Source organism: Trachurus trachurus, assembly GCF_905171665.1.
Source record: "Trachurus trachurus genome assembly, chromosome: 21".
Taxonomy (NCBI): Eukaryota; Metazoa; Chordata; class Actinopteri; order Carangiformes; family Carangidae; genus Trachurus; species Trachurus trachurus.
Window position 1 is genome coordinate 15,070,288 of NC_139899.1, and position 27,407 is coordinate 15,097,694.

A 27,407-nucleotide genomic window follows, 5' to 3' on the forward strand; every position below is an offset into this window, starting at 1 on the left:
TGTTTGTTTGGGCTGGTGGATTCTTCCCTTTTTTGCATGGGAATAGATGCTACTCCTCTTCCTGGGACCAATCAGAGGCAAGGTCAGAGGTCATCACCATATAAGCTCTGCAGCCAGACTCATGTCTTATTTGAAAAACAACGGCCGGCAGCAACAAGTATTTGGAGGTTTTAAACTTGAGAAACTTTGAAGATATTTTAAACTTTGATTTTGGTCTGTCTCCTGCAATCATGGCACAGATTTTACTCGACCGTATGAGGAATAACCATAATAAGTACATCAAGTAAGTACATGGAAGGCTAAAATAAACTCTAAAATTTCTGTTCTGCTCTTCACAAAAGTCTAATTTCAGAGGGTACATTTTATCCATGGTTTGATTCACTTGAGCGTTCTATCAAGACATTAATATGCCGCACTATATTTGTTCTTAGGCCAAGTGTCCAGCTGAAAAATCCCTACTTGGACACCATGGAAGAGGATATTCTCTACCACTTCAGTCTGAGCACCAAGACTCACAACCTTCCAGAAATGTTTGGGGACATTAAGGTTTGTAACATAAGGTTTGACAGTGTTTGGTTTCTAATCCCAAAATCGAAAGAAATTAAACCAGTCCTTGCTCTCTCTCTCTCCTCCTGTGTTTTCTGTAGTTTGTGTGTGTTGGTGGCAGCGCGACTCGCATGAAGGCTTTTGCCCAGTTTATCCACCAGGAGCTGGACCAACCTGGAAGCCCAGAGGACATCAGAAATATCTGTGAGGGAACCGATCGCTATTGCATGTATAAAGTTGGACCAGTGCTGTCTATAAGTGTAAGTATCCGGCCTGATTCACTAGGATGACATACAATGTCTTTGTTTCATACTGTTTCACCTTGATTCAATGATTTTAACAAAGTTATTTCCAACCATTGTGCACATTTTACAGCACGGCATGGGTGTCCCTTCCATCTCCATCATGCTGCACGAGCTCATCAAGCTGTTGCACCATGCCCAGTGTCATGATGTGATCCTTTTTCGCCTTGGAACATCTGGGGGAGTCGGTAAGAACAGGTTCATTGTGTTTGGTGATAGAAAATGTTACCTTAACCTTTCAGAGTGAACTGGTTTCTTCAGGTTGTGCATGTCAGTATTCTAGGTCTCAGACTGGACTATAACATAGAAAGCCCATATAAAAATGCCTTCACACTGTTGTCTCCAGGTCTGGCTCCAGGGACAGTGGTGATCACAGATAAAGCAGTGGATTACTCCTTCCGCCCCCAGTTTGAGCAGGCAGTCCTGGGTAAAGTCATCACCAGGAACACTGAGCTGGATGAGGAAGTGGCCAATGAGCTTCTACAGTGCTCCTCTGAGCTTGAGAACTTTCCAGCAGTGATTGGACACACCATGTGCGCCCATGATTTCTATGAAGGTACAAACAGTATTGTTAGACACGGGTTGTTTGTGATCATCTTTTGTATTAACTTAAAGTACAGGAAAGAAACTCAGCAGGTCACATAGCCTACTGTACATAGGCCAGACAGTGACAGGTTCTGTGCTGTGCCACTTTAGGTCAAGGCCGACTGGACGGGGCTCTGTGCTCCTTCTCTCCTGAAGAAAAACTGGAGTATCTGAGGAAAGCTTACGAAGCTGGAGTCAGGAATATTGAAATGGAGTCCACCGTACTTGCTGCTATGTGCCGTGTCTGTGGCCTCAAAGGTATACTTTATCTTTAACATAAATGCGCAACATTGATCTTTCTTTAATTAGCCTTCTTTGATATTGGTCAATAATGACATAATAAATGGAATGGTTTGTCAATACTGAATGACAAATAGCTGAATGTGTCACTTCCATTGACTTTTATTATTGACTAACATAAGAACAAAGGACAAACAACAAACAACAAAGTTCATATTTCTTTTCCTTCCAGCGGCGGTGATCTGTGTTGCATTGCTGAATCGCTTTGAGGGAGACCAGATCACTTCCCCTCACGATGTGCTGGTTGAGTACCAGCAGAGACCTCAAGCCTTGGTGGCCCACTTTATCAAGAAACGCCTGGGATATACTGTGTGAGACCACAGCATCCCCAAAAAGACTGTATATAGCTTTGACTGATATGAGGATGTGAATATGTACTGTAGTGACCATGTTACCGTAATATGTATTACATACTTATTTAAAAAGATTTTTATAATTTCTTTGATGAAATATTTATAACTGTAATTTGTGTTTGTAAATCATGTGCTCTGTATGTTGATTTGACTTGTAACCTTGTAACCCTGCCAAGAGAAGTCCAAGCTTTTTTCAATCTCTTGTACTTCATTTGCCTGCTTCAGTTTGTCAGTGGAGTGAAGAACGACTGATGACATTTGGTGGTAGCTTAAGTAACTTATAGCCTCATCATTTTAACCATAACTACAAACCAGATATAGAGACAATTCTAAATCCTATCGAAGTTATGTAGGATCAAGAAACTCACTTCACATTTGAATGTTTGAAGTACAAATAAGGCTTTTAAAGGTTTCCCCTCTTGTATACTTGTTTTATGCGAAACACTTCTTATATTCCAATGTTTTGTATCATTTGTATAAACAAAGTTACCATTTTGAACAGGCACTGCACTAGTATTGATGAATGTACAGAGAGTCATTTTCACCTGTTGGATGAACATGTGAGAAACTGTATGCTACTGTATTCCTGTTGAGAAAATAAAGGTATATTATAGGAACTGCACTGTGTAATGTGGTGATCAATACCAATGGTTTACCTTCCACTACTGAACAGTGTGAACTGTCCAACTCTGGCCATTACTCACATAACTATATAACTCTTACAAATTCTGCTAGGTAAAATGCAACAACAATCATATAATAGTGAGTTGGACTTGATGATATGACCCCATCAAGTCCTTGGTCAGAATTTGAGTATGGATTTTGTGTCTCGTCGAGGTGGTTTGGGTGGCTTGATATCAGACAGAACCTCTTTGGCATACTGACTGCTGTGTAGACCAGCCTCCCGCAGTGCCTGCTCAACCCGCACTCTTGGATCAGAGACAATCTGGAAAACAAATGAATGCGAAAAAAACACAGTGAATAATCTATTTCCAGCTGTTTCACACTAGATCCCACTGGGTTACCATGGCTTGTTTTTATGGTTTGTTACACTATCAATAAGTCAAAATGAGATTAGGTCATTCATCTCTGACAGTTTGGTGCTGGAGTAGAAGATTATCACAGTCAATCATTAGCCATCGACTTTGTTACACAATAACCACCTGCTATCCACAACTATGACAAAACCACAGACTCTTCAGTGCAGTGACTTGGTGGCCTTGAGATCAAAGCTGCGTATGCAAGTTATTGGCCAACCAGCTTGCATAATTACCCCAACTATAGAGGTCATTGCACTGTCTCGCCCAAGATGAACCAAAACATAACAGCTGAATATAATCAAGGAAACCCAGGAGCGGCCCCGTGGGCTCATGCTATGAAGGGCACCGATAAGGAGTTTGAGGCAAGCAATCATTCAGCGGTGGAGCTTTTGCAATCAAACAGAAGCTAAAGGTTACAGGAGGTTAAATGTTGTATACCTCACCTGTGTGTCTGTGTATGTGTTAATGCTGTAGAGAGGCCTTTGCAGCTCAAAATCCTTTACATTTAATTGCCGACTCCTCCAAGCCTCTGTATCTGCCATCATTCTCTCTGGGTCTGCCTCCACCACCACCTCAACCTATGATAAAAAAGAAAAAGAAACACATTGAATGTCTTGCTAACATACAGTTGTCTGCCATAAGGTGGCAGTGATGCCTCGACTTAGATAAGAATGAGCCCAGTCTTCCCTTGTGGGTCATTTCGAATGACACACTAAATTAGAGTCTTTGAGAGGGTTAAGAGCAGATAATGATCCACCTGCTTTCTGAGGGCTTCCAGACGATTCTGTCTCTCTTCTTCTTCTCTCTGAAGCTCAAGCTCCCGCGCCTCTCTCTCCTCCCTGCGCCGCTGCAACATGTCTGCCCTGAGCTGCACCCTAGAGGGAGCACAGACGTTGTGGACATTAGACCTAAACAGCCCCTGCCCTTCCTTTGCCACCACTATGACCAACATTACCTATCGTTCTTGACACAGCCAGGCTCCAGGCTGTGGCGGGTTTTATGGAGCTGCCAGAGTGAAGCTCCTCTCTCATCATCTGCTTTTATCGCTTTTTCAGGCTCTCATGATCCCTGATTCTCATGAGCTAACATGCCCTGAGCAGCAAGTCTCTGGTTCGACTTCCAACTAGCTGCACCATTTGCTGCATGTCATTCCCCTACTCTCTCCCTGAATGCCCTGTCTGTCTCTACTGATCCTATCCAATAAAGGCATAATATGGCAGAAACTAGTAAAGATAATAATGATAACTTGACATCAGACTGAGTATTTCTGTTTCAAGAGGTTAATAAGACAAGACTTAGTAAAGAACATGCAAGACACTTACAATAATTTATTGTATTTAACTTAATTGATAATATAAATCATTTTAAGGCTTCTACTGTTGGATTCATATACATTTTAAATTTATATTATGAATAATAGGATATATATCCTACTATACTGGAAAATGAAGCTATCTTTTCATGAAAGCACACAGTTATTCACTGAAATGGTTGGAATGACACAACTTCTGCATGATATGAAAATGTGTCTGATAATGTCTCCCATAATAAAAGAAATTATATTGTCCCTATTAAAATTTAGAGATATCAATAAAATTGTACCCACTGCCAGGTACCTTACACACAAAGAGTAAAGTGAGACCTCAGAGGTCAGATAATAACAATTAATATGGTAGTAAAGTAGTACAAATACTATTGACTTACAGGATACCTGTTCCCCTGGTTCACTGCTGTTCCAGTGAAGCCAAGTAGCCTATAAACATAATCAAGTTTATCTGAGAAAATTGAGATGGATAACTGCCCCATTTAATTAAATGGATGAAGAGATCAATCACTGTACACTGCTATCTAAAAGGTGAAGTGCAGTAATGTATGCAAGGTTCTGTTTATCAGGCTCCCTTGGTCTTAGTTGCTCTTTCAGTTAATATTGCACTTTCATAAAGACGAGCAACTAAATGAGCAGATTAAAAACCGCCACGTCTTTCAAACTCCATATCTCTATTTTGCGATAAAGACTTTCTGCTAGAAACTTAAGTCTTCAAACCAGAGCTGAGATAATAATAGTGAACATCATCATGGTTGTTTTCTCCATTAGGATATTACACAGCTGCTTTCACAAGCTGAGTAGTATTCCCTGGGAATAGTTAAATGATTTTGATGTGGACAATTGTGTTTATAAATGTGACATAGCCGTTACATCATAATAGCGAAGTAAGATTGATGTTAATAATAATAAAAAACAGAAGTATGTCATTGTAATGCACCTGTGACTATACATGCTAAATACATGTCATGTCATGCTTGATAACAGGCGATAGTGTATTAGCATTTGAAAACTCTAGGTCCCAGAGTGCACCACTCACCTCTTTTTATCTCTCCTTGCCTGTTCTTCCATGACGCTCCTCAGATTAGCAAGCCTCTCTTGATCTCTCTGCTCCAGCAGCTCTGTTCTCTTCTGCTGCTTTAAATGAAACTGTCTGACCTGAGGGAAAAACAACAATTTACAAATAGTTACAACCAAAAAAACTCCCAATAACTTGACTTCAACAGAACTCTTACGATCGTCATGTTCTATCGATTGTGACAGAGCGGTAATCAGATAAGTGTAAATAGAGAGAATGAGATGATATTTCAATGTCTGGCAGACTATTGTACTAAATTACATGGAATACAATGCAGCCTAAATGCTCTCATTAATCAGAGAGTGCCTCAGATCGCCCATGCTCGCCTAGCAGACCCCTGAGGAGAGAGTTAATTAAACAGTCAGACACATACATTCTGGTATAGTTGTACCTGTGAGGACCATAGCTAAATTGAATGATCAAAATACCAATGTAATTGAACGAATGTATGCTTTTCTGTTTAACTTTCACGTGTGCCCCCAATTAGATTCTCAAGATAGGCTAGTCTAATTTTACCAAATTGGTGATATGGATTATTATTCTAGTGCCACCAACAATTTTCATTTATCTAGTACAAGAAAGTTATTTAAATGTCTCCACATGTTCAGGACAGCTACATGACATACACAACATTACTGGCACGTCTATGCCTGTAGTAATAACTTTTCAATAACAGGTTCTTCCCCATGGGAGGTCACTTACACAGTCATACACACAGGCACCAAAAGCGGACATGCCACATTTTATTTGCTTTTGAGGAATTCTCTCTTTTCTGTGAAATCGTTGATATGTGTGCAAGAGTGCTCGGGATCAAGCTGAGCCAATATGACTCATATTTCTTTTTTAACTTTAGAGGCAATTTTCTCGGCACAGCATAAACATTCATCTGAACCGAACCCATCCACACCTTTTCTCCCTCAATTTTAAAATGTAACAGATCGTTTCTACTGAGTGCAGTCCTGTTTTTTGGTTAACAAGGTTCTCTCCATTTTATGGTTGGCTGTGAGCATCTCTAGTGGGCTAGCTATGTGATTAAGGAGAATTTGAATCTAAAATAAATTATCTTGTTTTTTCCCCTCAAAACAACAACATCCTTGAATACACAGGGCAATAAGTTATGCACCCAATGTATGGATCTTGTGAGAACAGGGTAAAAATGCCATCTATCATCTAGAAATAATGTTTACTGTAATATCTCTTATACAACACTGTATTTACCAAACTCAGTTATGTTTTTTTTTTCTCAAGTTGTGTATTTCTCCCTTTTTACACACTGAAACCTTTAAATGAAATGAATGCACCCACTCAAATGAGTGAAATCTTAACTACTTTCTTATATTACGTAAGCACAGGTGTTACAATCAAGCAAGTGCATTGTGATTGGTTGCGAGGAAGGTGAGATTACCTTGTCTTTCTGCTGTGACCTGACGGCGGTCTCCTTCTCCTGCTCCCTCTTTAACCTCGCCTCCTCCTCCGCGCTTTGTCTAGCAGCTATAGCCGCCTCCAGCTTCGCCACCTCCTCCTGCTGGGCCCGCCACCGCTGCAGCTACAAACACACATGCAAATGCAACACACGGGGAGGAACAGAAAAACAGGTTATTGCCTTATCAACGACTGTCTTGAAAGAAGCACTCACTGAGAGAAAACCAGCTGAGCCCCACTGCCATGGTGCCAAAGTGTGGCATGAACTCTCCAAGAGGTGTCACAGCTGTCTTTCACACTTTGCGTTAGATCACCTCGGGACCCGTCACAGCTCTGAATCATAAAGGAGGCATGTGTGTTCAAGCCATATCACAAACAGAACTTATTCTACTGGAGAGAGGAGTAGCTTTAGCTCACACATAAGAAAAAACAGCTTTGTTTTCTCCAAGGTACCCATCTAGCCCTTAAAGTGTAAAAATCCTGATACATGTTTAGTCATTTAGCAAAAATGTACATCCAAAATATTTGTTTTTAAGGGGAAAAAAGGAAGTTGCTGACTATGGATTTTTTAAATCATATGTCCAGTTGGTTTTGAAGGGCATCTATAAAAACAATTTATAAAAAAAGAGAATGTGTAAACTTGTATGGCAACATGGTAATCATATCGAGACATAATGTCTTGATAGGAAACTGACAAATGTTCTATTTCTATAATTACGCTCTTGTCTTTCATCCATCCCGCTAGATAGATGGAAATAGACAATCTAACAGACACACACATACACACACACACACACACAGCCCAGCATCTGCCAGGGTGTGAGTGAGTGACAGGTTCGTTATGCAGCAGCCTCTCTGTGTCGAGCTGGGCATTAGAGTGCTGCATTCCAACGGGACAGACAGACTCACAGATCTATCAAAGGAGAGCTTAGGGACCCCTGTGGGAATAAACTGCAAATTAACATGGTCTTACACACATTAGCACTTGCGGTATCATCAAGTCATTCATACATCATCATCATACTTCGACGTCTGCTTGAGGAGAAGCAATAGCTGTGTGTTTGCCAGGGGATTTTAAACAATCCAGCCACTTATCAAGTTCAACATGTGTCTTTAGTGGCTCTATTCTCCTGAAACATGGTGCAATAATCAACTATCTTGACCAGATGAACAAATCCAAATAGTGACAGAGACTAGAGGAACGATGGTGAAAGCACTGTGACAATATTTATCCTGGTGTCCTGTTTTGTACTTGTCCTGTTCTTTGCCTTTAACTGTTAATATGTAATGAGCACTTGTTGATGTTGGCGTTGATTCCAGTGCTGCCTTATGTAATAAAATCTTGGGATTGTTAAAGGTCACAGTAATGATTAAATTGACTACCAGCATAACCGCGGGAAATAACATCAGACCTGAACAAAAGCTCATTGACATATTTACACTTCAATATCGATTGAAAAAAAGTATTCTAAAAATGCCTTACTGGGCAGTTTTTCTTGCAATATTACTTTATTTTTGCCACAAGGAAACAGAGCTCAGTGTATAAACAAACCACAACATTTTGAGAAATTAGCAATGCTAACGTTATGTTCTGTAACCACTTAGGTTTTATGTTTCAGTTCCTAGTGTTGGTGGAAAATAATGATAACCATTATATTCTAATGGTGCATACCAGAAAGTTATCAAATGTGAAATACCTTTTCAATACAAGGCATACATAGGGTTTCAATGCAATTAAACCTTCTATATTTTGGAGTTTCCTGGTGGTGGAGTGGTTTCAGATACTGACCATGTCATTGCAATGTCACTCTTAACTCTAGCTGGGGGTGATTTCCTGCGTATAACTCATCCTCCCTGCTATTACCTTCTGTCATGCACCTACTAGACATAAATATTTTACAAATATCTGTATTCAATGAGAAACTCACCAAATGACATTTTCACATCTCCACTGCTGAGTAGCAATTCTGTTGCTTAAAAGTTCTCTATCTGTGTAAGTAACCTTTATAAATGAGATGCTTTTTTTTACATACAGAAAAGGAGGTACACAATTAAACTATCCATCAAGTTCCTGTCAGGCGTAGATATAACGCCTGCACACATGTTGTGAATCACAAGGAGTTGAATGTGTCAACAACCTGCAGCGTGGGTCTGTCACGCATACTGTATGTTCAAACATGAACAAATATGTGACAGATAACACCATCTCTTTTTTCTCTCATAGCTTATAAACCACAGTTACAGTATAAGGTCACATAAGGTGGCAAAATAATCTGTTTAAAGCTTATAATGCTGTGAACACATAGAGATCGATAATGACCGAATATATTTTGTATGTCTTTCTTGTTTAGGCAGAGATGAAAAGGCATTTTAGGGAGCACAAAGGGAATAAAATTGTCATTATATACAGTCCACAGTAATTTGTCACTGGAATCTCATTTTCTGTGAATTCAAAGGGAAATGGGACACCATCCTTTTTCATGGCAGCACAGAAAAGACTGCAGAGATGTCAGAATAACAAAAGAATAATAGCCTTTTTATCTGCACACTGCAGTCTGCTAAAATCCTTTGTTAAAATAACTGTACAGTTAAAGTGATGTCTTTTGTCAGGAGGCGCTGCAGCCGCCATCAGAACTTTCAGTTGCAGGTCATTTAATAACAAACTTGTGATGTATAACAGAAGAGTGAAACAGATCAGATGTGTGCAAATGCAAAGCTACAATTCTCTAACCAGATCCATTGCTGTGAATTAGAAGAGCAAACTGAGGAGACGGAGGGATGTATCTATAAGAGCAGCAGTACCACCCCATAACCTCCATAGGAAGAACCGCTCCGAGTGGCATTAATGACACATGAGATGTACTCAATCTTTGAGGGGACAAGAAATAATGTCCGTTTAGTCCCTGAGTAGAAAATGAAACCCTGTAATTATCTTTGTATTTTCACAGCTTGCACAATAAGATTTTTCCTCAGGCCCATTTCAGGTACATCAGCTTGCAGAGGAAAAATTATATATATATGAGCAATTAACTCCTCAGAGGGTTGTCAGCTGAAACACTGTGTGGCCCACGCTGTGCCTCAACCCAACTCAAAGCTGCCATGTCCATTTGGCCACCAGAGGGATGAAGAGCTGCCCATATTTGTCACCAACACTCAGTGACGAGGGATCTGCTAACACACAGTCCCCTGGAGTATGCTGCCAGAAGGGATCATCCAAGTATAAGCAGGTCTGTAATAGTGCTGTTTATATTGCTCTGTGGTACTAGTACTCTGGAGAGCAGGAAATGAAAAATGAGCTCCTGCAATAAAAGAAAATCTCCCATCTCGTATGAAAATCTCTCTTCTTTCAATGGCGATGTCGTTTGTCCTGTTGGTCTCCTCATCTCTTTCCCACCTGAAAACGCTGGAACAATCTGCCATCCCTCCAGGCTTTATTTACTCATGTGGAAAACACAATTGCTCATCAAAGATGCCTGCGAGGGAGATATAAGTGGGAGGCAGAATGAAAGCAAGGACAGAATAAAAGGCTGGAATGAACAGTAACACCAAGAACAATGCCAACTAATTACAGCAGCCAGAACAGTGTGGAACAAACAGCTGATGACTTGAAAAGAAGCATCTGTCTCTCAGTGATAAATGAAAACGAACGTAGCCGGTTCTCATGCGTGACATGTTAACTAGTTATCTTAATCATCCACTTACTTTTTACCTTTGACAATAAACACCCTCTACATCGCGTGTATTGCCCTTTACACTTGAAGCTTTCTGAAACTTAACCACTGCTATATGACCAGTGCTGCCATCTGTGCCCAGCCAGTCCTCTTTGCATGGCCAATCTGAGAGGCTGTGGTCTGTGTAACATTCTTGCCCTTTCCCCAGAGGGATACAAGCTAACTCTGAAATCAATTATCCTGGATTTCTTCCCACTAGCCGTCCCTCAGAAGTCTCACATAGTCTCCCTCCCTAATGAGGTCAGAACCAGACCTGCACTGACCACAAAATGTCCAATATGAGCTCTCATCTGAACCCATGGGGGCTCTGAGAATACAGATAGATAGATGAGAGGGGTGGTTATTTGCATAATCACAGCTTGAAAATATATAACAAATATTTACTGATTTGACCGACATGTACCATCACAGCCGCCCTTTAACTTCTTAATCTATGCCATAAATATTGTGTCTTGAACCAGTTAACATTGGTATAAGATATTGCAAGAGGATCTTAATTAAATGAGTTCATTCATGTCGGTGTAATAAAGCATCAGCTAGACCAGTGGTTCACAGCCTGTACTGTCTAACATGCCCCCACAGCTCTATCAAGTCCCGCTCCATTGGCACATTTAAATACTGTACTGTATGTTCCTATGAAGGGATTATAACAAGGTTTACCAGTTATATTAAGGGGCATATTGTTGTTTAAGATACATATATTTCAATTAATGTAATATTTGCATTACTTTTAGCCATTCCAAATATTGATCTATAAAAAACTTTTATTTCACCTATTTATTTTCAAATCAAATTCCAGTTTCTATTATGTAGTTGTGGCTTTAGTTGATTTAATTGGTTGAGCTTTCCACATCACCTTTGACTGTTAAAGTATCCTGCCTTTCAAAATGTATATACTATGAGGAATCAAATTGAATACATGTGAGCTGCTCCTAGACAACAGATGATGATTCAGACCTCCATTGAAGCCATAAAATAAAATATATATTTTCATATATTTAGAGGTGACCTGTCAGGTACATTGTGTTAGCCTTCTGCGAATTCATATTTGACTACAAAGGACATATAATACAGTAACAATGAAATGTAGAGTGAGTGTAGAAAGGAAGTCGATCTCCAGAGAGTGGAGTCAGGAGAGTTGCTTGGGTCAGAGGGAGCAGCTGCAGAAAACAAAGCGTTAAAGAAGCAGATGCAACGGGAGGAAATCCATCTTGTCTCACCACTGTGTCACTGTGCTGTGGTGATAAAGGTAGTGGAAAGAAAAATTGGATGCAAACAGGCGTCCATCTGAGCTTCCACACAAACTCAAATATGTGCACATGAAAAGCACAAACAAAAAATATATACATATAGGGCTGTAGAAATGTTACAGGAATTAAAAATGTCTGTGATTTTAATTTTACTTATTGCCTCAAAGAGCCAAGAAAATAAAACTCTGAAATTTGTTTGCCATAGTCAGAGGCGTGTTGTTTATTTCTTGCAGGTTTATTCTAAATTACTGGAAGTCAAAGACCCCTTGCAATTTAAAAATACTTTAAAAATGAAGCTTGCAGACATACTGCCGTCTTGAATAACACATTCCATCATTTTAAGAACCTTTCCACAAAGACAGTTTTAGTATACCACAATCATTGCAGCTGTATCTGAGGAAGCTGTTCTGCCAGAATTGAACGTGAAGTGATCATTGCCCTTAAATTTGCTTCCTCATCTACTTTAGTAGTAAATGGTGATGCACTGCAAGGAATATAAAGAGAACAGCCCAATACACTGCATTGCAAACGCGAGTCAGTAACTCCAACAACATGATGTATTATGTAAACTAAAGTGAAAGCGAACTGATGATTGCTGCAAAATCTAGGAGCATGTTACTTTCAGATGTTACAGCAAATATGTACCCAAACTGATATTTTCATTTTGGTAAAAACTGAAAGTTTTTCAAGGATAATTATGGCAAATGGGAAATAAAACAATAATCTTACCAAGATGTTCTCTCTTAATGAGTGACCACCTGAGCCTGAGGAAGAAAGAAAAGATAACTCCTAGAGTTTTTTTTAACTCTACATATATATTCTACAACTGAGCAATGTGCTTTTCCCCCTCTGGCCCCTTGTATGTACTGTACTGCATGTTAAATAGAGCGGTTCTACTTGAGATTACACTTTTGGAGTACGGCACCTTTATCCTTGAAGATGAGGTAGAAAGCCCTCACAGTAAACTCCATAGTATAATAATCAACTGCCACGCTCTCTTGAAAGAGCTTTCCAGTCCACCAATTGTTTCAGATTTAGAAGAAGAGATCTCAGTGTCAGACATCAGGTCTGCTACAGTAAATCAGAGTGCTTTTGTTCCTATCTTAAGTGTTTATGTGTACAAGCTGCACTGTTAGGCACAGCTTGAGAAATCATGAGCCACAATTTTGTAGCTGTGCTACAAAATGAAATGATGGCAGTAAAATAAAGTACGGGAGGGAAATGCATTTGATGATATTTGTAGGCTGATTGTTGTGACTAAGAGCAAGATTGTCATTGTCATATTTTGTTTTCCCATTGTATCAGCATGGGTACCTGAGAAACAATACCAGCAGCAGGTTTGTTGGTTTGTTAGTTCACAACTCAATGAAACACATTTACAAATTCCCATACACTGAAACAACTCTACCCAAACTACTGTATGAAGCTTGACCTAACATGGCCTGTTATCCTTGTGCAATTTGATAAAACTGGGTTCATTGGTGATGGCCCGCACCGATTCTACTTCAGTACATCAGAGTGTCTTGTTATCTGATCAGTCACAGAGTATAAGCACTTTCAAAAGAAAAAAAAACTGGCAGGCACAGAAAATTCAATTTGTACAGCATCGCATCAGCAGTACATGGATTTGTTCACATGAGTAACTTGTTTGTTGTGTGAATGTGAACTAGCATCCCTCGGAGACAGCAACATCATGTTTGCGAGACCATCTTTAGTAGCTTGTTTGCATTCACAGCCCATCCCAAGTGGCAGCTAAACCGAGAGATGCTGTCAGGCAGCCTGGTGTAACATGCGACCTCATCAGGAAATATACTGTACACAAGCATCAATCAGTCAGACAATGCTGCCTCGCGCAAATCTCACAGTAACTAGATTATCTCCACATGCTCTTTAGAGGAACAGGATTTCATGTTAAATACTTTGGAAGCACACTCAGTTCTGTTCTCATCATCACAAATGTGAGTGAGTGTCACTCGTACTGGGTAGGCTGCAGAGAAAGTGTGAAAGTTACAGACCTACTTCTGGGTACAGTAGCTTTTACCTTCTCTCTGAGCTGCGAGCAGATGTCCAGCTGGTTCTGGCGGTCTCTGTGGAGCTCCAGCTCCGCCTGGTGGGTTTGTTTTGCCTCTTGCAATGTGACCAGGGCTCTGGCCAGAAGCTCTTCATAGTCCCGTTGCCACTGCTGGGTCGCTATGTTCAACTGTGCCAGGGTGAAACGCCGCCAGTCCCACACACGTTCATGCTCCATCTTGAAGAACAAAATGCACAAGGAGGGGATTATTTGCACATAGGGTGAAACAAATGTATTAAAGGGTATAGTGGATTCTTTTTAAAACAACAGCAGCCCGAATGGAAACGCTGCTGCATTGTAAATAGTGTTATGTCAAATTGATGACATGCAAACAGAAATTCACAAAGACACCTACATGATGCATTACACTGTCTGTAAAAATGGCAGTGGGGCCATGGGGAAAACTTGGTGTCAGGTCTAGCTAGGCGGGTGTATGAAATGGTCTTTCTCTTCTGGCTGTGAAATATCCTGAAGGAAAACGGTCCTTTTCTGTGTGAGGGCTCCCTGTAGCTATTCATCATTGTGTCAGCACTCACAGAGGCTGCATCACTTGGCTGCTTCATTGGAACAGAGGGAATGATATTCATCTATGGGCTAATAGCGGCTAACTGACGGTGGGAAGGCATTAGACGGCTGACTGGTTTTATTGAAAATGAGTGAGCTGACAGACGTGCCAACGGAACCGAAGTGCCAGCGGCAGTCAAGCAAATCCTGTTTATTAATGCACAACTTTGGAACTTGAGGAAGATCCACCCTTTGTTCTTCACTTTCTCCTTCACTACCCTTGCCTTAGTTGTGTTGTTAGAAGTGTGTACGCCCTAACACAGCAAGTGTCTGTATACATGCATACATGTTTTTATATTCACTCTTGGTATGTACAAAGGCAGGCATGCACCTTAGCCCCCATATTACACACAGAAGGTATGTGGAAGCAGCATCTACCGCACCGTGCCTGCAGTGCACACTTGAAGTGGTACGATGCTTAGTGCAGCTGCTGCATCCACATTCCCTCTGAGGAGTGCTTTCTCCATGAGGACTGAGAAAAATAATAATAAAATTGGCTTCCTGCATCTGGTCTGAAAGGGTAAGATTTATCAACAATTTCTACTACTGCCCTGGGATATTATGAGGGTATAAGTCTGAATCATGCTGGTACTCTCTTAGATTCCTACTTGTTCATCAAAGTGCATGAAAGGGTAAGTCATGATAGGACACTAAAGAGCCCCATCCAGCAGAGGGAGACCTCCACACTATGCTAGATGGAGTACAGCCATCTGACTCATTGAAGATGAGAAACTGGTTCCACTTACAAACATCAAAAGGAACACAGAAAACATGCAGACACTTGCTGTGGCACTTTGCTGAGGCAGTGATACATATTTGGGCTGTCTTTGCAGGCCTTTGTCAATCAAACTGATTTTTGAAGTTATTTTATTTTATTTTATTTTCAAATATTTTTCCGATTTAAGAGAACAAAGTAAGTCTGTGTCTCTAATGTAACTCAGTCTCTAGTCAAACCCTTTTGTTCTACTTTGCCTTGGATATTTCTCTGCAAGATCAAAGAAAGAAACTGAAAGTGAAACTGAAAGAAAATTCACAAAAGCAATATTTTGACAAAGGTCTCAAACTGTTCCTCTTAAACTGCAAGGGATTGAGGGGAACACAGGAACCATTTTATAACCAGGGCTCCTAAATCATTACACTGCACAAATCCTTTTACCGTGGTAATGTGTCACCTGCTATCTTGCCATGACACAAAGCAGTTTTAGCTTGCAGTGAAATTAAAAGAAAACTGACAAAACCAATAGAAGATTGTGGGATCCCCCTGCAATGATTGCACACAGATGGAACTAAATGGCAGGTGAGCAAAATATTATGGTTCAAACAGGAACAAGCGCCAATGCTCTAGGGTGAAAAACCTTCATAAAACAGGTTATAGCAAAGGAGATTACTCCACAGAAACGATTCTGTAATCTAAGCTCTAACTATAGCATCCAAACCTATATGTCTGCAAGAGTAACAGGAATCATTATTTCTGATAGTAAATATTAGGGAAATATCTGTGAAAAACATACTGAGCTTATTTCAAGAAGTTTTTTCCCTAAATATTGAAAGCAGAATAGCATCCATGCACTTTATCGGTGGGGTTTCAGCAAACCAATTTAAAGTTCTCACTGATTATTCACTGCACGCAAACCATCGTAATTATGACTAATGGGTAAATTAAGAGTAGTCAGCGCTACATCATCTCCGGGTTTGTTTGTGAGCAAGTGTGGAGGGTATAGAGACAGGCCGTTAAGAAACACATTGCTCCTCCTCACAACCACCCCACCAACACTGACTGATCACAGCTCTAAATGCAGCACCCAGCTGGAACTGATATGAGGACAGTGTCTCTGAGTGCAGGAAAGGAGGGGAAGGAGAGAGGGGCTGGCGGTTGTCATGGCGATACTAGGCTGTGGGGTGAGCGAGCTGTCCACAGTGGGTGACACGGCACATCCTGCAGCGTGCCGAGTGGATCATTGTCCAAGCTTATCTGTGTGTCTGTCTGCTCAGTTCAGGGTACTGAGCTACATTGATCTGGGAGTCTGGGACTAACACTGAAGAGCTGCTTCAGACCCGAGGAACAGAGTTACACTTTAAGAGAGGGTGTGTGTGTGGGAGAGTGTGTATCAATATACAGTGTCCCCTTGGATAAATCGTGCTCTTGATCAAGGCACTTAACCCTCTCTGGCCTCAGTCGTCAGCAGTTCTTCTAGGTAGCATCAATATAAGAATATAACTGCGAAACTGTGAAAAAGAGAGCTTTGAGTATGCTTGCAAAGATCAATTACTATGCTTTTAAATCTGCCGATTTGAATATATTCTAATTAACCATTTTGTTATTTAGTCTAATGAATATCACAAAATTCTGATAAATGTTGAGGGTGATCTGCAAATCTTCTGTTTTGGCTTCAATCATCAGTTCACAACAGAAAAATATACAGTTTACCACACTGCGTATCATACATTTGAAAGGCTCAATCAAGTGAAGTTTTGATTATTTTGCTTTAAAAACCACACCAACAATTAACTGACTTTAAAAATTGTAGCTGATAATTTTTTTCTTGATTGTCTAATCAACTAATCGACTTTTCTAGAGCTTGAATTCTTTGAGCTCAAAAATAAAACTTTTGGTCTCTTAGTATCTATCAGTGTGTCTGTGTATTTGTTGAAGCTCATTTATTCTTTAACAGATATAGTTCTTCTGTTTAAGATACAAATAAATTAGTAATCTTTTTCTACTGTACTGACCAGCTCTTGTCTAGATTTCAGAGGGAAGAGTCTTTCCAACAGGTCCATAAAGAGTGCTCTGTGGTTGGGTACGTCATGAGTGTACTGACACAATGTAAACTCGAAGCGTAGGTGGTCGTCTGGATCCCAGCCACAGGACCTGAAACAGATCCCAACCCAATCCATGAATGATCATTAAGTAAAAATGAATAACAAATGATACCATGACACCATCTTCCCCTTGACATCATTTCCATGTTTATTACAGATTAGTCATTGAGGCTAAGGGGCCTATATATCAACCATATCAAAAGTAATAATCAAGTTTTGAAGTGGTTTTAAGACACTGATGTAATCAACCTCCTAGTGAGGAAGATATGTCTAGTTCAACGCCGATCTGCCTCTGGGGAATGACGCGTCTGCGCCTCCACATACTGTCAATGTCCCACTGAGTTATCCATTGTGATTTACCCAGTCCCATCAGAGTTCTGCCAATGCATGCATTCATCACAATGGATGACTGAAATGATTAAAAAGCTATTTCCATCATGACTAAGTAAGATATTGGATGCAATGTCATCATAGCCTCATATTGGCTACAAAAACCATTACATTTCTTTTCTTATTCAATTAATGCATAAGTACTTAAAAGATATGAAAAGAAGCAAAGCTGAACTTTACTAGTTTAGATGCTTACCTGTCAGTTCTTTGCAGTTGCTCTTGAAGACACTGCAGCCTGCTCTGGTATCTTTCTGACAAGGAGTGGAAGGCCTGGACCAGGGACTCCTTCAGCTCGGGATAAGGGCAGTCTGAATCCAAAACCTCCTCTGGAATGTTTTCTGTGTTTTCCACATTATCAGTGCTAGAAAGATATTTCTGCAAGGGACAATATATTCAACTCAGAGATATGTAATGTAATGTATTTGCTTTGGTGACAAAGTATAATAGTACTAGCTTTTTGAGCTGAGGTGTTAAAATTGTTGAAAGAGGACCAGCAACTTTAGCATAGAGAACCTTACCTCCAAGCCAAGATCCAAAATCTCCTCCTCCAGTGCTACGTACTCTGCATGAAGTTTTGCAGTAATCCCATCTTGTTGGTCTTTCACAAAGTTAATCTGGTTTTCAAGGATAAAACATGGACTTGTCTTAAATACAGACTTAGAAAACAAACCAGAAAGCCATACAGTCTTACTGCTCGCTGTTCAGGGAAATCAAACTGTTAAGTACAAACTGTCACCTCAGTGTCAAATGGACTAAATTGTTTTGGACAAACAGAGCAACAGTTCCTACCCTGAGAATCCAGGAATCCCTATGATATCCATAACCCTGAGAAAGACTGATAACATTCCTACAGCTTAAACAAATGTGGGGCTGTAGGAGTACGCAGAGTAGACTCAGGATATCACATCAACTGTAACACTTTCCCCCACTCTCTTTATGTTATGTCTGCTCATATCAAAATTACCTGTTGAACACAGTCCTTCCTGTTTTGTACTACAACATTTATCGAGTGAATCAGGATTAGAATAACAGCTACTTAGAAATGGAGACAATGTTTTATCAAATAATTAGGTCTATTTCTGAGTTTCCAAGATGTATCTAAAAAAAAACGTAATTAAACATGGAAGTAGCAGTTTATTTATTACTGGATTAGTAAAGAGTGTAGGGCGAGTTGTGAAAGAAGTAGAGGAATTCAGTTTTTCAAGTCTTTGTAGGGAATGTCCTAGACTCTCTGGCATTTTTTGGGCCATCTCTCCAAGTGTTTTTCAATCTTATTCCACACGACCCAAAGAATATCATACAGACTACATCCTAACAGCAGCAGATATGGGTGGAACTTTGTCACCTTACTGTATCTTCCTGTCTCTCTCTACTATCCCAACACAAGAAATCACAAGGCTTAGTCAATGACTTGGTTTCTTACCACTGACACAATAAAGAAGCCTGTGCTGAGTGCATATAAACATGTATTGGTTTTCTGGGGAAATCTTCACAGTGCTTTTAAACACACACAATTGGGAGAGGACTCGCATTCCTCACATTTACCACATTCATATCTAAGAACATGGTGGGGAGAGATTAACCAGTTCAAGAGTAAGAGCAAACATTGCTGTTACAAGGAGGACAACATCAAGCTTCCCAGTTTGAGTACATATTTACATTAAATATCCAAAAAAGCAACTCAGACCCTTCCTTTCTTAAAACCTGATTAAAGAGAAACCAGACCTGTTATCATACTCACTGCATGCTTTCCTTGTTGGTGCTCATTCTGTGTATTTCAAAGTGCTGTTATCTTTGTCTATCATGCTGATAATCTGCATATCTCTTACAGAGGTAACATTACTTTCTGGAAACACAGCTGAGAGAAAACTCACCTGGGACAGCACAAAATGAAGAGAAACACAATTTGACCACCTGACCATTATAACTGATAGAAATGAACCGTCAAGCTTGCGCAGTTTTAGCTTATATTCGAACTCAAGATCTGGAAAACTGTTGGAAACCACATGATAATGTGTGGTGTCCAAACAGTTCACAATATTTAACATAGCATGAGGTCAATTTCACAATTGCTGTACTTTTTAAAGTTGAGTCTAGCAAAGGGCCATTCTCCTTCAGGTTTTTCAGTTTTCATTTAAAACTCCCAGGGATGGATGTGTAATTATGCAGCACTTTAGAAAGGTTTCTATCTCTAATTTCTTGTGAGTCAAAGAGTGAAGCAAAATGGTGAAATAAGAAACTGAAAAGAAATAGACAAAAGACATGAAAAAAGGGAAAAAGACAAGCAGGGCAGGCATTGTAGCCGGCTGTGTGTGTTGGGGTTTTTTCTATTGTGCCCATGCAATCAGGTGGGTAGGGGCTGTCAGGGTACAGTCGAGGGGGGTCATGGGAAAGAAACAAGCATGAGCGGGCTACACAGAAGAGACAAAATGGCTGGCAGACGTTTCATTCCAAGTATGGTCTGTCTTTAAAGACCCCTGCTTACTCCTTAATCTCACCATTCATCTCTTGAGCTTGCAAAAAAGCCTCTGAGAGTCAAAGGCAGAATTGGTGACTTAGGGACTGTGGATATCTAACAAACAGGAGATTCATGGACAGTGAATACAACTCTGTGAGCAAGCCGAGCGAAGACGCAGGAGAGGAGAGTGGTTCTATTTGAACTTCTGTTAGATGTGCAGGATGGACTGTTTTGGTTTGGTACCAACAGAGAGTAAGCACAGCTAAGATTCATTGTTGGAGGCTGTCAGCATTCAAACAGGAAAAAAAAACTGTGCCAAATGGTTCATTAATGAGAGAGGATGTGAATTGCCAAATGCAATTTAGCATTCTCAAAAGCCAACCCAGTTTGTTTCTGAACAAGGTGGTAAAAAATATAAGAATACATATAAAAATCAGACATTTATCTTGCTTTCTACAAATTAAGCTTTGTACAGGCTTTTCTGTGTAAAGTTACTGATGTCAACAGTGACCACTCAGGTGTGTATTTATTCCATGTTACTGAGATACCTGTTGTATTACTTGTTCCCAGTTTGATGGATGTTCAGAGAGCTGCTGATGTTGTACTTCACCCAGTCTGAAGCACAGGTCATCCCTGAGTTGATGAACAGGCTCCACAGTGGCTAACCTGAATGCCTCCCGCTCACTCTGGAGGAGCAGCTCTAAACCAGCAGCCCAAACACACAAGGACTCATATTAGTACAGTACTCATAAATAGTAGAGACTGCTGCTGATACACAGGCACTTTACAAAAGGGCTGAAGCTCTAACCATACTCTCCAAGTGAGAAGATTGCAGTGTCCGTTTTGCTGTTTGGCCTGATCTGCTGTAGAAAATCACAGGCGTCATTCTCAGCCTTCTCCCTGTTTCAAGGGAAAAGAGAAACCTCTATTAGATACAATATCAAGTAAGCGAATGTGTTTGATAATTCATGATATTGAATAATCAGAGGAAAAAGCAAGAGAATGGCACAAAAAATAATATTAGCTAGGACGATGTTGCCAATTAAAACCTACAGTAACTGAATTTTTCACAATTTGGGAGAAGTTAAGAAAAATTGTGAAAACAGCATTTACCAACTACAATAACCTACAGTATGGCAAACTTGATAGATAGTTGCTCATTTACACATCCAGCTGTTAAGGAGCAGCATTATCATTTTGGAGTCATATGTCTGGCAACACCATCCCTCCTTTAGCTTGAGGAGAATGCTGGTCTCCTTAGCTCGTTCACCAACCGTTTGCTAAGTGTGTCTGTCTGCAGTTTGGTGTCCTCCAGACACGAATGCAGGTATGAGTTGACTTAGCAGTCTCCATGTATACATCCATCAGTTATGCACATCACGTATCTTGCAGAGGTCCCTCCTTTAGAAGATCATTTCAATTGCTTTTAAAGGAGAAATGAGCCGCACGGCGCTATCATCCAGGTCAGAGGTTAGTAGGTCAACCTACAGACCCCGGATGTTGAAAACAGATAACCCCGGGACTCAGAGGGGACTAGCACCAGAGCCAATCTAGAAATTCTCTGCTAGCACTAGCTTATCATAACAAAATATTGGTGAAATGAACGAGTTTCGCTGCAGATAATGTGTTATGTATTGCGTGGCCCAGTGTACTTGCATTATATGGATATGTGGCTCTCGGCTGGATCCAATTTCGTCGCAACGACTTGTAATGACACCAAAGTTATCTGGGTGAGTAAATGATCGTATTTTATGATAGAAATAAGGTCCAGATTGTAAAAAACGGCAATTCCCCTTTAATACTGCTAGGTTTACTGGCCCAAAATAATCAATCATTACCTTGTTATGTTTTATTTCAATCAGAAAAGTAACGAGTGACTCAAGTCATCCAATAAATGTAGTGAAGTGTAGGTGGAAAAAGTATAAGTACTTCAATTTGCACTCAAGTACTGTATAGCAGAGAGGGTTGTCATCATTGGGGATAAAGGGAGAGTAACCATAGTGATACATTTGGCTGTTTTGAGAAGGTGGCTTTTGAATCCTGAGGTAATTTAACTATATAATGTGTGTGTGTGTGTGTGTGTGTGTGTGTGTGTGTGTGTGTGTGTGTGTGTGTGTGTGTGTGTGTGTGTGTGTGTGTGTGTGTGTGTGTGTATACATATATATATACATATATATATATATACACATATTATATATATATATATATATATATATATATATATATATATATATATATATATATATACACATATATATGTACATAATGTGTATATATATAGAGAGCTGCAAGCAGTGGCACATCTTTATGTGTAGGCTCATTACCGCGACCCACGCTTGTGTACATCATTAACCTTGGGTGGCTCAGACACAGTCATTACGCAGCCAAACAAGCTGCACCCCAGAGCTGGCGCTGCCCTTCTCACTTCACAAGGCATGACACCACCAGGGGCCCAGTCCCACACTTCTGTCTCAGCATGCAGAGGAAGAGAGTTCCTCCATTCAGTATACCCCCATGTCCACACACAACTACAACTCCCCACTCATCTCAGTTTCTCAACCTTTGCTATCCGAACTTCACCTTATCACTGCGAGATAATGAGCTTACATGTAAATCTTCCTTTGCTTCTCCTTTAGTTCTCGTCATGATAGATTTTATTTTCTTTGAGATCACTTTTGTTTCCCACTTTTACATTTTTTTTTTTCTCGAGCAGGTTCCTGTCTGGGCTCAATGGGGCTTAAATGGAGCGTTTGTGTGGTATAATAGCAGATTCAGAAAACTGCAGCAGAAAATGACAGGGAGTAATAGGGGGCTCTTACTCAGCCTTTTGCAGCCTGGGGCACTCTCTGCTCCACACCTGTCTGTGCTGCCGTAAAATGGAGCTCTCCTTGGTTGCCTTGGCTACACGCTGAGTCTTTTGTACCTATGAGACCGGGTTTAATGCACAGCAGGAATAAACAGTTTCCGTGAAAATGAATAAGCATTGAGAAAACATACAAAGTGCTGGAGTGTATTCTTTTAAACGCATCTCAGGCATGACATTTATTTCCTCCTGCAATTAACTTTACCTGGACCAAACTGTATCTTAAATGCTTTAATGCATCAGTTATCTGGAACATTTTATAACATTCAAAAAGCCTAATAACCATAGACTAAGTAAATTATAATGTTACAAGGATGATGAAACACGAAAACAGGTAGATAAAGCTGTTCTCCTCCTCTCTGCACATATATTATTGGCATGTGCTTCAGTCTATTAGCATTATAGTCTCTGTGAGAGGCTCATAAACTCAGGCAATTCAACTGAAACAGTATCACTGATAAAGCATGAAAGCAAAATAAACAGCGGCAAATTAAAATAATCGAGTAGAAACAAGCATGACAGGCATGAGGCATGTTATTAGGAGGGGTGGGGTGGGGGGTGGAAGTCTTTATCTACTATCATTGTTTTCCTTTTTCATCATTTAGGAACAAGGCTCTCTTCAGTACGCTGTCAGTGCAGCAATTCATCGTATTCTATCAGTGTTTTTATACACAGGCCACTGGCTCAGATAATTGTAGACAATTTCACATTGCTTATACATGGGTACAGTGTATTTCACATTTATAGGGAATCTAAAAGGGTGGGTGTTGATTTACACCATTCCTGTCTATGTGCATATCAAGTCGCTGCTGCTGCTGCTGCTGCTGCTGCTGCTGCTGCTGCTGCTGTTGTTGCAGAAGAAGTTAGAACGTACTCTACTGGACATTTACCCTCAGGGTGACATCCATTTTACACTTGCTGGAATCTACAGTACTTAATCTGAAACTATGTCGCTGTGAAAGAAAGAGGCCAAATTGATGTCATTCCATGCCTTTTCTGAGCAATGTATTGTATTGGCTGTCTCATAACTCAGTTGGATTACAAAAACTGTGGCCTGGAGTTAAATTCACATCAAGCGATTTCTAATCTTTCCAAGCCAAATAAAACTAATCCTTAAAGTCCACCTGTATCGAACTTATATTAACCATTAGACATTGTTCAGTGTTCAGTCAGACTCTAATGATATTTTGTCAAGAAAGGACATTTTAAACAATTGAGGGAGGACAGGCTTTATATTATATTTCCACCAGACTCATTTAAAGAACATTTACACCCCTATCTCTTTTATTCATACTGGTGCCACTCCACATTGTCATGCACATTTTTATCTGATGTCTGATTTTGATGCCTTCTCAGATTTCTCTTATCAGTCAGACTTGACACTGATTATCTTAATGTGTGACATTTTTAAAATCCTTGACAGAGCACTTCAGGACTCATGGAGGAAAACACGGAGATCAAAAAAATGAATTCTAATAGAAACACATGACAATCCTCCTTGTCAGCCCATAATTCAGTAACCAAACCAAATGGAAACACTCCTTCCATAGTATCACAGTGCATTTTGTTTTATATATCTCTCTCACTCCCCACATGACTTTTTCACAACAAACATTTTACTCCTCATAGCAGAAAAAGAAAAGTGTAACTTTAATGATAGTGCTGTCCTGCAGGCTATTGTATCTCAATGAAAGGGTTTCTTTTCCTTTGAGGGTATTGGGAAAAGTACATCACATTGCACATTATATCTTCAGTATAAGGCTCTGAAAGCTGTAAATGTCACCTAACTTTTTTTTTTTTTATCTTTAGATGTTCCAAATGTTCAATCTGTGCTTCTTGTTTTAAAGAACATGTGGCTGATGAGATATTTGCTCAAGTTAGAATTGAGCAAAAATAAACACTTGTGTGGGTTGACCATGGCAAGGCCTTTAAATACAATATTCTTTACAAATGTAGTCATAATGATAGGGAAACTGTTCATTTAAGATTTTTGAAGATTTGTAGTATTTGTAGGATTTGGTAGTTTATTCCCGGGGATGACCACACAAGCTATACTATCCAATACTTTTTGTACATAATTCTTCAATTTGGGTTTTTGTGAGTTGTGAATGATTGAATGAATTTAGTGCTTTGTTTGTCTTTTGTTTTGTTTTATATGTTTTCTTGTACTCGGATCCTGAAATAGAGATAATCTCCAAGTGCACAAGAAAAAAAAAGGGATGAACTACTTAGCAATTATACAGTGAAGACTCTCCCATGGGATTGGGGTGTTTCAATTATGTTCTTTCATATTTTCTAATTAGGCCAAGGTGCTTCAGCAAAAACGCAGAAACATCATTGTAGGTGTATATAGCATCTGTAGGAAACAATGTTGCAATGCTATGCTCATTTGCATCCTGTCTAATTGAATTCAAAACAATATTTTTTCTCTCTTATTGTTAAATGCTCATTATTGAATGATTTGTACTCTTGTGCAAGGTAGCAACTAATTTCAGCATCTCTCTGATCTGTGGGTTTATTTTGATTATGGGTTTTTGCATTCTTGCACAAACAAATCTTATCAAGAGGTAATTTCTTTCGCAGTTTTGGCATCTATTGATGCTGCCAATCTCTTCCTGAAGAGCAAAAATGATCCCCTGCTTGAGGCGACTCATGGTCATTTATTTCCCCTCTATCACATCACCAATGGGAGCTTGCCTTTCAGCAGGGTGACCGAATGTAAACATAGCCTGTCTTATCTAGGTTATGCAGAGAGCTGGGCTGGAAGGAGCCATGAGCAACCACAATGATATTGAAAGGCTTCTGACACAGTTTACCAATTAAAACACTGCAGGTCTGACAGCCTCATCTCCCTTGCCCCAAGTATTAACTTTTTGCTCCGTTCAGTGTCAGATGACTGTTTCTAACAGCAGAAAATCCAGATCAGGCTAATGAATATTCATGAAAATGACAATGCTATCATGTATGACACAATTATTACTGCTCTGTTTCCTGATGTTGAAGAAACTATAAAGGTTAAGAAATGCCTGTTTTGTATTATATAAAATCCCCTTACATTACGTAGTGTGCAAGAAAGGGCAAAGAGGGGTAATCGAATAGAAAGCAATGGTGCTAATTTACAATGACTGTTGATATGCAGTTTTATCACCTCACATTAAAACCAGGTTTCTGTCAGCTGTGCTCTTCGTGTGGTTGCTAATGAGGACTGTATGCTCATTTTTATTAATGTGTATGCTGCACGTTCCTCTTCATTTGCCTCGAATCAACATGTTATGAAAATTACCAGGAATTGATTTTATGAACCAGCTTAGCTTTTTCTAAGTACAGCATGATATTAACAAAGACCAAAATTTAGGCCTACCTTTTGTCCGATTAGATCAGATTCCAGACGTTTCGCATCAACAAACGCTTGTAGTCTTTTATAGTCACCCGGTTTGTACTTTGAGCTGCAGAGACCATTTTTCATCTGCAGTGTCAGTTTTTCTGCATGGATGAAAGCAAATGATATGGCTGAATTAGGATAATTGGAATTGTAGAAAGTCTCATCACTTTTGATGTCTGAGGCAAAGTCATATTGCTGACTTCAGCAAAAAAAGAAATAAAGGTAAAGACAAAGGAACAGCAGCAGCCTAATGAATTGTATGGGTAATTCAGAAATGACTGCACAAAGGGGGGTTGTCTGAAGGGGGACGAGCAGCAAAAGCTAAATGTGGCAGGCAGTTTTTTGGAGAAGTTCAGCTGTGACTTAAGAGGCAGGTGAACAAACATAAGCAATGCTGCCTCTAACTAAAGCAACAAAGATTTGACAGTAGGCTTCAAGTCAAACCTGTTCGACAGATAAGAGGGTCACTATGTCACAAGTCAGCAATATTTCTGACCCATTTTCTACTGACTTACCCAGATCTTCGGTTTTGAAGTGTGTGACGAATGTATGCAGATCTCTTCCACTCATCCTTGTAGCGCTCTGTTTTAATGCAGTGTAGTGCCTGCAAAAGAAAAACTTAAATCACTGCATGTGAAATTTACAACAGCTCTGCAATGGCCAAAAGATACAACATTCAACTGCTCAAGTACAGGCTTTAGTGAGGTCATTCAGAGGATTCACAGGAGACTACACAAAAGCAGTCAACGGCATCAAAAAACAAACTTTGCCATGAAGGTCTGTGTGACATTGTGTGAATATCAGTCCACACATTTTTGAGTTTGGGTGGGGACAGATGGGACATCTCTCTGTCTTTGGATTAGGCTTTGAAAAATTCTGGCCACACATGCTCTGTGTCAGTTAAGAAATAAGTGCATGATGGATTGGT

At 39.9% G+C, this 27,407-nt stretch overlaps 2 protein-coding genes across 2 annotated transcripts; one reads left to right on the forward strand and one right to left on the reverse strand.

The window, feature by feature from the left end:
- The first annotated feature begins 116 nt into the window (after positions 1–116).
- On the forward strand, positions 117–2,703 carry upp2 (uridine phosphorylase 2). Its single transcript, XM_083996630.1, has 7 exons — positions 117–283; positions 432–546; positions 648–806; positions 922–1,036; positions 1,195–1,404; positions 1,545–1,691; positions 1,906–2,703. Exons 1-7 carry the CDS (start codon positions 231–233, stop codon positions 2,046–2,048), a joined length of 942 nt encoding a protein of 313 aa, XP_083852756.1. The 5' UTR covers positions 117–230; the 3' UTR covers positions 2,049–2,703.
- Positions 2,501–27,049, reverse strand: LOC311004792 (coiled-coil domain-containing protein 148-like; the record flags this gene model as incomplete). The annotated part of the gene is made up of 14 exons (XM_083996961.1): positions 2,501–3,032; positions 3,570–3,704; positions 3,884–4,001; positions 5,490–5,608; positions 6,934–7,074; positions 13,973–14,179; positions 17,297–17,435; positions 17,973–18,151; positions 18,295–18,390; positions 20,783–20,934; positions 21,043–21,134; positions 23,054–23,157; positions 26,459–26,580; positions 26,995–27,049. The coding sequence occupies 14 exons, from the start codon at positions 27,047–27,049 to the stop codon at positions 2,889–2,891; spliced, it is 1,803 nt and encodes a 600-aa protein (XP_083853087.1). The 3' UTR covers positions 2,501–2,888.
- Between the last annotated feature and the right edge of the window lie 358 nt (positions 27,050–27,407).

Coding starts and splice junctions, on each gene's coding strand:
- upp2 (XM_083996630.1), top strand. CDS start 231: ATGGCACAGATTTTACTCGACCGTATGAGGAATAACCATAATAAGTAC. Junction 1,037..1,194: donor TGGAACATCTGGGGGAGTCG/GTAAGAACAGGT, acceptor TGTTGTCTCCAG/GTCTGGCTCCAGGGACAGTG. Junction 1,405..1,544: donor CGCCCATGATTTCTATGAAG/GTACAAACAGTA, acceptor GTGCCACTTTAG/GTCAAGGCCGACTGGACGGG.